This window comes from Orycteropus afer, unplaced genomic scaffold (genome assembly GCF_000298275.1).
Source record: "Orycteropus afer afer isolate SDZICR_OR568_19922 unplaced genomic scaffold, OryAfe1.0 scaffold00059, whole genome shotgun sequence".
Classification (NCBI taxonomy): Eukaryota; Metazoa; Chordata; class Mammalia; order Tubulidentata; family Orycteropodidae; genus Orycteropus; species Orycteropus afer.
The window spans coordinates 2052685-2064514 of NW_006921646.1; the positions used below are offsets into that span (position 1 = coordinate 2052685).

The following is an 11830-nucleotide window of genomic DNA, read 5'->3' on the forward strand; positions in this document are numbered from 1 at the left end:
AATGCCTAATGAACATTACCATGTCACAACCCAATTGCCCCTTTAAACAAGAAGGCACAGGGCAACCATTAAAAAAGCCATCATTCTGTGACCATGAGCATGTTTATTCAGTGAGTGGTAGGTGATAAATTAAAGAACTACATGGATAGGACATGTTCACGATTACAAGGCACAGCTGTGCCCTTTCTTCTCCATGCATACCTCCTCACAGACTTCACGGACTGCTGCCACACTTGGCTCCTCCTCAGGCTCCATGCCTCCTCCGGGGACAATCCATCGGTCTGGATGGCGACTACTGCTCACAAGTAGCACCTGAAGTCACAGAAGTTACGGGGGGGCATTAAAAACTCAAAGAGACAAATTCATACGAATTCAGAGTTAAAACACCAAAAAATAAAAGTAACTAAGACCCATTCTTTGTTTACACCTTTCCAAATCACCTCTTGTAACTGTCATCTCTCGACAAACAAGACAATCTGCCTAGTAAAAATTGAACACCTGAACCAGTGACCATTACCTCTACCTTCCCCTCAGACTCTCAGTCATTTGTCTTACCTGTCTCTTCCTTATTTCTTTCTCTAAAGCCCCCTGAACACAGAAGCTACCAAGCTAACAAAAGGATTTCAAAAAAGAGAGAAAGATTGTAACTGACGAACCTGTAAGCACCATGAAAGGCTGGCCAGAAAGAAAGTGGTCCTTAGCCCTAGTTTGCATCATGATACCAATTCTTTCCCTTCAGGGTTCTCATGCCTATATGTCCCAGTTCCTGCTCTATCAGATGGCCACAGGCCAATATAGTGCACTACCCTAAGCTCTAAGTATGCACTGAGAACCTAACTCTCTTGACTACATTAAAAAGTAACTCCTTTTCCTTATTATTTCAGCTGAGATAAAAATGAATTTACTTAAAAATTTTTATTAAAAAATGAAAAGAAACTAAAAAAAAAAAAAAAACCACATTCCAAATGCATACACAGAATATAGTTTGCTAATTCAAACTTAATCAGTGTTCTCTTCAATAGACATTGACAAAGTTAGATGGACTCTCACCTGGAGGTAGAGTTGAGGAGAGGGATCTATGTAGGTGATACTGGACAGAGTGGGAGAACAATGTGGAACAAAATTCAAAATCATAAAAACAGGACCAGGTTTGCTGGCCTGATAGAGCCTGGTGAAACCCCTGAGACTATGGCCTTTAGCTACCCTTCAGGTCTGGAATTGAACCCACTTCTGTGGTTTCCAGCCAAACAAAATTTTGAAAGGCATATCAGTGGAACATTTACATTAAGTAGATACACTCCTTGGAGAGATCAATCATGGGAGAATAGAAGGGCTGTGTATGCACAGGTACACAGCTTGGGGGGGTGGGGCAGGAGTGCATGGGAAGGAAAGACACAGGGAAGGTAACTATGGGAAGAAAGTGGGAAGAGAGCTGTTGCATTGTGGGAAATTGCAGTCAATGTCAAGGGACAAAGTGTATGTGAACTGCTATAGGAAAAAAGAATTTGCTCTGTTAACTTTCACCTAAATCACAATAATTTTTCTTTTTTTTAAAGAGTCCTCAAATTAAAGAATTAGGAAGCGTTACATTGGTAGGATACAAATGCCTTTCTTTGTCCCTGGTGAAGCTTAGACCCTTTTTCTTTACCTCTGTGCTAGCTAGTATCAAGGTCAAGTTTCAGAAGTGGCCCTATAGTGGTGACAATGGACACTTCCTAGAATACTTCCTTTATCAGGAATCTCTGCTATTCAGAGAGATACCTGATTATTCTTTGGAGAGGAGTAGGAAGGAATGGGCTCACTGAGCACCTACTATATGCTCACTGCTTTCCCCATTCCCAATAGGTATAGTCAGCTTTCCACCATGTTCCTGCATCCTGCCTGAGGTGCCCCCACCACTGCTTTCAATTCACTAGCAAATAGCACTAAATAACAGATAGGTCCTGACTCAAAGTCCAGTTAATATGACAATCAGCTACTTCCTTTCCCAGAGTCTGTCCCAGGGGAGCAGTCTTCCAGAAGGTTATCCTTAGGTTCTATAACACTAAATTATAAAGCTAAAATAATATATTACTTCCATAAAAGAAAATTTTCTCTTAGAAAATCATGACCAATGTTTTATTTTTGAACATTCCTTGGAATTGTATTTTATTAAAAGAAAAATAAACCCAAATATAATCATGTTTGGTAATTCAAGTAAGAAAAAAAAAATTTTTTTTAAGTACTGTAATGACCCTCTTAGACAATGGCATTTAAGTCACAGTTATTTAATCTACAAGGAAGGTTAAGAAGAAAAGTAGAAAAATGAGTTAGCCCTTCACTGATTCGTTATATAAACAACAAATTTCTTGCTAGCATTCTCCCACTTCCTGGCAAAGGGTTTATCAGCCATTCCCATTCTAAACCTATGTATTTGCTTCAAAGGCTGACTAGAGCCATCCAATTAAGTTATAGTTCTAATGAAAGACCTTCACAAGGATTCAAAGTTAAAGCAAAGCAAAGAAAACCTCTGATATAAAGCATAACTATTTAATTTCTAGATTTCAATCAATATGAAATGTTAATTAGTAAATTTAATCAGTGTTATTTGCTTTGCACAAAGTATGACTATATGTAACAATGAGGCTGGAAAAAGCCAGGCATATCACTTTGTAGTCACACTTTAAAGCAAATACTATTACCAGTAACTAGCTTTCCTTAGTAAGTTTCCTGGACAACCCATTGAAAATTTATTATAAAAACAAAACAGAACAAAAAAAAATCTTTATTTTACTTTAGCCAGACATTTCACTTTCACCTTATAAAACAGTAGTGCTGTTCTGGTCAGTACATTTATTCTGAAGCTTGATTATTAAATGCAATATATCCTCTATACATAAACATTAAATGGCAAAGCTTCTCAAAGATTTTAAAAATGACACATTAAGAAAAAAGAATCTGTCATTTACTCTAGAAACACTCACTCATTAAGCATCATCATGAGCCAGGAACTGGGGATAAGGAAATACTGGACGGAGAAACACAGATGAAAATCACTTCAATTTTGAGGTGTATCAAAGTGACGACTGGTCAACCAGGATCAGACTATTTATGAAGTTCACCTTGAGACAAATATCATCAGGGTGGAGATGGATAAACAGACCCACAGAACAGGCCTACACATACATGTACACTTAGATTAATGACACGGGTAACTCTGTAAAACAGGGGTAAATAAAAGGTGGGGCTGGGACAATTTGTTATCCATATGGATACAGACAGAAATCATTATATTGATTAGGGGCACACATGTCTGGTGAAAGACTGAAGAAATATATGGGAAAGATAAACCAAATGGAGGGAACAAGAAATGCATAAAGGACTTCAGCTATATTAGTAAATGTTTTATTTCTTAGGGTTTATTTTAAGACCTTAATATTACTTAATGTAAATTTTTTAAAGACTATAAAAGAACCATAATCCCTGCCCTAAAATAACTGAGTATCTGATGAGAAAAAGGAGGGAAAGTAATACTACAGGGTGAGAAATGCTTTGGCTGAAGCAACTAATCCAGGCTGGAGGTGGAGACTGTAGAGGGATGGTAAGAGAAGGTGTCTTAAAGGAAGTGACTTCAAGCTCAAGGAATAATGTTTATTAGATGCCTACTGTGTGCTCATGTGCTTGGGATACAACAACAAGGTAGTTAGAGCTTTAGCACTTGAGAAATTTAAAGTCCAGTGGACGAAACAGACAAGTCAGACGATGGACTATATTTCAGAGACTGTGACAGAGACAATAATGTATACCATATATTCCATGTGCTTATCTATCCAGCACCCTTGCTGATAGGTGGAACAATGTAACTAGTTCTGGCTAATGAAACGAAGCAGAAAGGACGTGTTATTTCTGGGTTGAGACAGTGAGAAGCCCATCTAGTCTCTCTCCCTCTGCCATAATGCCCAAGGACATTGAGTATTCCAACTGGTGTAGTTACAGGCCTAGGTCCCTGAATGGTGGAGAGCTCCCCTGTGCAGCAGTCCTTGATAATCCATGACTGACATACATTTTAACAAGGAATAAGACTTTGTTGTGTTGTAATAGTAAGATTTCAAGGTAAGTCTGTTACTGTACCAAAACCTTACCTATCCTTACCAACCGAGAGGTCAATGAGATGTCTAAGCATCTGTTTCTTTGCCTGCCTCATACCCAATCCCCAGGTATAGGATCTGACTCATATAAGTGGTCAATAAATGTCTGATAAACAAAATGAAAGAAAAAACTAAGGATTTCATGCAGACAACTGCTTTTTTAAAAATAATGATAATAAAAAGGAATGCAGAGAGCATAAAAAACAAAAACAAAAAATACCAAACTCGCTGCCGTCAAGTTGAATCCAACTCATAGCAACCCCTCTTTGGGTTTCTGAAGCGGTATCTCTACAGAAGTAGATTGCCCAGTCTTCCTTCCTCCCTCCCTCCCTCCTTTCCTTCCTTCCGGTTAGCAGTCAAATAAATGCATTAGACACTACGTCACTAGAGCTCCCATAGAGAAGGTGGTATTTAAGGCTGGACAAAAAAACAGGGGCTTTTGAAGGCAATGGGGAAGTCACTGATGTTTAAGTAAGGAAATGACATAATCCAATTTGAGTTTTGGAAAAGTTACTTTGACAGTAATATATAGGATGGATTAGAGATGGTAAAGCCTGGTAACTGAGAAGATTTCTACAGTAATTTAGGTGGAAAAATAATGAGGACAATAGGAGCAGGGGTTAGGAGAAACGACAGGTTTCCAAATATACAGAAAGAACCCATAGAACCAGGTGACACCTAGGATATGGGCTGGAAGGCTGGAGGCAATAGTGGAGCTCCCCTCCAAAGAATGTGTTATCCGCTGAACATACTGAGGATATGGTGAGCATTCAGTAAGCTGTCAAATGAATATTTGCAGGGGCCAATGAGAGAAACTTGGGAATGAAGCTCAGAGGAGAGAGCAAGACAGACTGGGAAACAATGGTCTTAGAATCCTATGGCCAGAATGAGATTGACCCAAGGGAGAATATGTGTATTTGCAAAGCTCTAGCTCAAGGGTTGCTATGACCCTTGAGGGAATATGGAATCACTAGATAGTAATGTTATTGTTCAGTGCCGTTGAGTCGTCTCTGACTCATAAAGACCCTACATACAGCTGAACAAAATACTGCCCAGTCCTGTGCCAGGTCCACGATCCCTGCTATACTTGAGCCCACATCGCAGCAGCCACTATATCAATCCATCTCGTTGAGGGCCTTCCCCTTTACCAAGCATGATATCCTTCTCCAGGGAATGGTCCCTTCTGACAACATGACCAAAGCAGGTGACACGAAGCCTGGCCATTCTTGCTTCCAAGGAGCATTCCTGTTGACTTCTTGCAGGACAGATTTGTTAGCTCTTTTAGCAGTCCATGGTACTTTCAGCATTCTTCGACAATACCACAACTCAAAAGTATCAACTCTTCTCCGGTCTTGCTTATTCACTGTCCAGCTCTCACATGCACATGAGGCAATTGAAAATACCATGGCTTGTGTAAGTTGCACCTTAGTCTTCAAGGAGATATTTTTGCTCTTCAGCACTTGAAAGAGGTCATTTGCAGCAGATCTGCCCAGTACTGTAAGTCGTCTGATATCTTGACTGCTGCTTCCACTGGTGTTGATTGTAGAACCAAGTAATATGAAGTCTCTGAACACTTCAATGTTTTCTCCATTTATCATGGTCCAGCTGTGAGAGTTTTGTTTTCTTTATATTGAGGTATAATCCATACTGCAGACCGTAGACTTCAAGCTTCATCAGTAAGTGCTTCCAGTCATCCTCACTTTCAGCAAGCAAAGTTGTGTCATCAGTGTATCACAGGTTGTTAATGAGTCTTCCTTCAATCCTGATGCCACATTCTTCTTCATATAGTTCAGCTTCTCTTATCTGCTCAGCATACTGATTGAATAAGTATGGTGAAAGGATACAACCCTAAGGCACTCCCTTCCTGATTTTAAACCATGCAGTCAGTGTCCCTTTGTTCTGTTCAAACAGCAGCCTTCTGGTCTATGCACAGGTTCCTCATGAGTACAATTAAGTGTTCTGGAATTCCCATTCTCTCAATGTTATCCATAATTTGTATGATCCACACAATCGAATGCTTTTGCATAGTCAATAAAACACAAGTAAACATCTTTCTCATATTCTTTGTTTTCAGCCAAGATCCATCTGACATCAGCAATGATACCCCTCATTCCACATCCTCTTCTGAATCCAGCTTGCATTTCTGGAAGCTTTCTGTCAATCTACTGCTGCAACCATTTTTGAATTATCTTCAGTAAGATTTTACTTGCATGAGATATTAATGATATTGTTCAGTAATTTTCACATTCTGTGGGATCAACCTTTCTTTAGAATGGGTACAAATACGGATCTCTTCCAATCAGTTGGTCAGGTAGTGGTCTTCCAAATCTCGTAGCAGAGATGAGTGAGTGCCTCCAGCGGGGCATCTGTTTGTTCAAACATCTCAATGGGTATTCCGTCAATTCCTGGAGCCCTGTTTTTGCCACTTCCCTCAGTGGAGCTTCAACTTCTTCCTTTAATATCATTGGTTCTTGATCATATGCCACCACCTGAAATGGATGAACATCGACCAATTTTTTTTGGTACAGTGACTCTTTGTGGTCCTTCCATCTTCTTTAGATGTTTCCTGCATCATCCAATATTTTTCCCACAGAATCTTTCAATATTGCAACTTGAGACTTAAATTTTTTCTTCACTTCTTTCAACTTAAGAAATGCCAAGTGTCTTTGTCCCTTTTGGTTTCTAACTCCAGGTCTTTGCACATTTCATTATTATAATTGACTTTGTCTTCTCGAGCTGCTCTTTGAAATCTTCTGTTTAGCTCTTTTATCTCATCATTTCTCCCATTTGCTTTAGTTACTCTCTGCTCAAGGGCAAGTTTCAGAGTCTTTTCTGACATCCATTTTGGTCTTTTCTTCTTTTCTTCTCTTTTTAAAAACTTGCTTTCCTCACAGATGATGTTCTTGATGTCATCCCACAATTCCTCTGGTTTTTGGTCACTGGTGTTCAATACAGCAAATCTATTCTTTAGATGGACTCTAAATTCAAGAGGGATAAATTCAAGGTCATATTTTGGCTCTTGTGGACTTATTCTAATTGTCTTCAATTTCAACTTGAACTTGCATATGAGCAGTTGATAGTCTGTTCTACGATCAGCTCCTGGCCTTGAAGATACTGAGCTATTCCATCACTTCTTGTCACAGATGTAATCAACCTGATTCCTATGCACTCCATCTGGCGAAGCCGATGTGTACAGCTGCCATTTGTGTTGCTGAAAAAAGGTATTTGCAATAAGTAAGTCATTGGCCTTGCAAAATTCTATCATGCAATCTCCAGCATTATTTCTATCATTAAGGCCAAGTTTTCCAACTACTGGTGATTCTTCTTTGTTTCCAACTTTTGCATTCCAATCACCAGTGATAATCAGCACATCTTGATTCCATATTCAGTCAATTTCAGACTGCAGAAGTTGGTAAGAAAAACCTTCAATTTCTTCATCTTTGGCTTTGGTGGTTACTGTGTAAATTTAAATAGTAGTAGTATTAACTGGCCTTCCCTGTAGGTGTCTGGATATTATCCTATCACTAATAGCACTGTACTTCAGGATAGATCTTGAAACATTCTTTGTGATGATGAATGCCACACCATTCCTCTTCAACTTGTCATTCCCAGCATGGTAGATCATACAGTTGTCTGATTCAAAATAGTCAAGACTCAGAAACCAGCAATGGGTTTTTTTTTTTTTTTTTTGCGGGGGGGGGGGCGGAGTGAAAGGAGTTAATTCCATTAACCCTACTTTCTCCCAGTTTCCTTGGTGTAAAGCAAGTCTGCATTCCCACCACCAAGGATGCAGTAGGGGTCGGTATATTCTAGGTTGAAGTGCTGAAAATATTCCCCTTAAAGAAATTTGGTTATCTATGGTGATTGGGTCCCATAGCATTATTAGTGCAACAATTAATTTTGCATTAATTAATTTCAGAATTAATTTTGATGGGCTGATCTAAAATCCCAATCTCCATTTATATTACTGTTTCTACTGAAAAAAGCTTTCCCAGTGTCAAAGATTGATGAGTACTTTCTATATATGTTAAATATATACATATGTTGTATATCAAATAAACATAAGACCTGATTAAGCTACCTATTTAACTGCTAAGAATTCGATAATATAACAAATTCTTATTTAACTAGAAAAAACAGGAAATATTAGAACTCCTGTTTGACAAGCTATATATATATCTTGCCATATATATATATATATAGCTAATATCCAGGTAAGTGTACACAGTAACTACCTAACAAAATCTCATTTCTAACAATGTGACACCCCTGGCATTTGACAACCCCTCAGCACTGCCATTACTGCCAGAGAGCTCCGCTGGTATCCCAGATGGCACAAGGACTGCACCTTACCAATCTGTGATATGCCCTGCCAGTTGCTTCCAAAGCCCTTTCTATTTATTTATCCCTTCTCAAAAATAAGAATATAAAATATCTGCAATTGCTTGGATTACAGTTAAAAGGAATTGGATTTCTTAATGTGTCCTGCCCTGTCTTTGCAAGTTAATATCCAAATGTTAAAATAATCACACACAGCACTTTATATTGCCTGGTATTCAACTGACTTTTTGCTTCTTAAAGAGAATATGAAAGAAATCAATGTACTGGTTGTATTTCCAAGGCTGTGTTTTCAAAATTATGCAACACTGGTTGTATAAAAATAAAAACAAAGAGTGAAAGTTGTTAGATTACACATTACACAGTTTTAACCATCACTGGAGATAACTCACTGGAATACCTGAGTTGTTTCTGTAAAACTTACCCCTCCTCCTACTATCTTTGCAAATGGTAAAAGGAAGACAAATACTAGGAGCAAATGTAAAATAATAACAGCAACAGGTACTGTCAGAGTGCCTACTTTATGCCAGGCACTGTATCAGGCTCAGCATTATATACTGTATTTTTAATATACTATTTCTAACTCACAGCAACCTGCTTTGGGTTTCTGGGGCAGTAAGTCTTTACAGAAGTAGATTGCCCAGTCCTCCTTCTGCAAAGTGGCTGGTGGGTTTGAACCACCAACTTTCTGGTTAGCAGTCAAATGTCTCAGGCACTACGCCACCAGAGCTCCTTTATTTCTAATTTTCAAACAACCATGCAAGCCAAGTATTATTTAATTCTATTAAAATGATGAAGACAGTGAGCCTTAGATGATATGGTAATATGGCCAAGGTCACAAAAACAGCCAATACTGAGGCAGGATTCAAACTGTTGTATGTCTCACTGACTCTGACCATTGGCCCACAGTGAGCCTGATATCAAACAGAAATACTGAAGCTGAAAATTTCACTTGAAGAGTACAATAGCAGATTTGAATTGTCAGAAGAATCAGCAAACTTGAATATAAAAGCAGCTGAGACTATTGAGTCTGAGGAACAAAAAGAAAAAATAAGAAAAGTGAACAAAGCCTGTGGGACCTGTGGAACACCATCAAGAAGACTAACAAATGGATTATGAGAGTCTCAGAGGAGAGAATATCTGAAGAAATAATGGCTGAAAATTTCCACATCTGACGAAAAACATGAATCTACACATCCAAGATACTCAACGAACTCCAAGCAGGGTAAGTCCAAAGGCAGTCACACTGAGACACATTATCAATAAACTCTCAAAAGTCAAAGATAAAGAGAATTTTACAGTTGCAAGAGAGAAGTGAAGCATCACATAGAAGGAATCCTCAACAAGATTATGTGCTGATTTCCCCATAAGAAACCATGAAAGCAAAAGGGCAGTGGTATGACATAGTTAAAGTGCTGAGACAAAAGAACTGCCAATCAATAATACTATATCCATCAAAACTAACATTCAAAATGATGGCTAAATTAAGACATTCCCAGATAAACAAAAGCTGAGAGAATTTTTTAGCATTAGACCTGCCCTACAAGAAAAGTTAAAGAAGAGCCCTTCAGATACAAAATGACATCACCAACAAAATGGGGGGGGGGGTATATTAAAAGAACTGCTGTATGTTACTGAAGTTAGTGTCAATTTAAACCATGTTAAATTCATGGTAACCAAAAAGAATATAATTTTTAAAATATATACAAAAGGAAAGGAGAAAGAAAACAAAATGGTTCACTTAAAAAAACAAGTAACTCCAAACACACACACACAAAAACACAACAGTGGAAGGAATTCCTCCCTTATTGGTAATTATTTGAAATGTAAATGGATTAAACCCTCCAATCAAGAGGCAAAGAGTGGACTTTTGGTAAGATGTCGGACTAGTCAGAAAGACTGCACAGAGCCACTTCAACAAAGAAAAGGGGAACCAATTAACACAGACACAGAAGGTAAGCCTGGAAGGGAAGGATACAGAAGTGGAATAAACCCCAACTAGCAGAAGAATTTGCATGAAAATACCAAAAAAGGAGACATAGGGAGCTGCGGTCTGGCAGCGATCCTGATGGCACAGCACAGACAGCTTGGAGAGTGCCAAGTGGTGGTGGTTGTTGTTGTTTTGCCATCGAGTCGGCCCCGACTCATAGCGACCCCTCCTTGGGTTTCCGAGGCAGTATCACTACAGAAGTAGGACTGCCCAACCTTCCTTCCGAGGAGTGGCTGGTGGGTTTGAACCGCCAGCCTTCTGGTGAGCAGTCAAGTGCCTTAGGCACTATGCTACCAGAGCTCCTCCAAGTGGTGGTAGGACCTAAGAATTAACCTAAAATTCATCCCTGCTAGTCAGGGACTGCATGAAGGACTGCTCTGGTGGCTGGTGAATAAAAGGTGAAGCAGCAAAGAGGAGGGCGGGCTGAGCTGTGGACTTTTGCCTGTGTGAGGGCGCAACCATTTTGAATTTTTACAAGAGGCTTGATCATATTGGATATTTAAAGAGACAGCACTCTCCCAGGTTCCAGGGGCTTAAGAACCGATTCTGCTTGCCAGTAACCCCAAGGACACTCCGGACCTGGATGACTGAAAAGGTGTGACATTGCCCTTGTTATTCTTATACTCCACACCCGCTTGGTGAACGGAGTTGTGGTCATCCCCCACTCCCACCCACCTTATGGGCCCACAGGAACTCTATCCCAGTCTGTGTGCTCTCACAGAGCCTGGGTGCCCTGCCCTGCCCTTTTTTTTCTTTTTCTCTTTCTTTTTTCTAGTTATTAGTTAGTTTGTTTTTGACTGTTTTAAAACTATTAGTATTATTATTAATACTTTTGTCCTTTTTACTATTATTCTTTATTTGTCCCTTCCCAGGTCATGGTTTTCAGCTTTTTTTCTTCTCCCCGTTCCTGGTTGCAATTTTTTTTTTTTTCTTCTTCTCATGGTAAACCTCGTTCCTTGTTTTGGTTTTTGCATTTTTTCCAAATTTTCTTTATTAGTCTCCTTCTCTACCTATTTTCTCTTAGTATCCCCAGATACTGCAGGTTTTCTTGTTTTTTTCTTCTTTTTCCTTTATTTCTTTTTTTGGTTACTGTTCCTGTGTGATTACATGGTGTTATTTTTTGTCCAGGTGCTTTTAGTTTTTTGATGGTTATTCAGTTGTAATTTTTGTCTAAGTGAGTGGGAGACAGCAGCAGTCCCCACAAGACACAGCTACACCCATACCCCTTGCAACTTCACTTACTGAGCGAGAGCCACTAAATCCTTCTCCACCAATGGGCCAACGATAAAAAACCACCAAGAAGAGCCTGAATCACCCTTGGCTGCTCTTCAAAAACAGTTAACAGAGATTTAAATACAACAATGCCACGATGCCT

The 11830-nt window shown here is 39.2% G+C and overlaps 1 protein-coding gene across 1 annotated transcript in view; it reads right to left on the bottom strand.

Annotated features, from left to right (window-relative positions):
• LOC103195729 (40S ribosomal protein S10) overlaps positions 1–11830 on the bottom strand; it is a 178570-nt gene that overhangs the window by 43826 nt on the left and 122914 nt on the right. The window contains exon 5 of the mRNA XM_007939351.2: positions 202–312. Within this exon, the coding sequence (XP_007937542.2) occupies positions 202–312 (111 nt within the window). The remainder of the gene's footprint in view (positions 1–201; positions 313–11830) is intronic.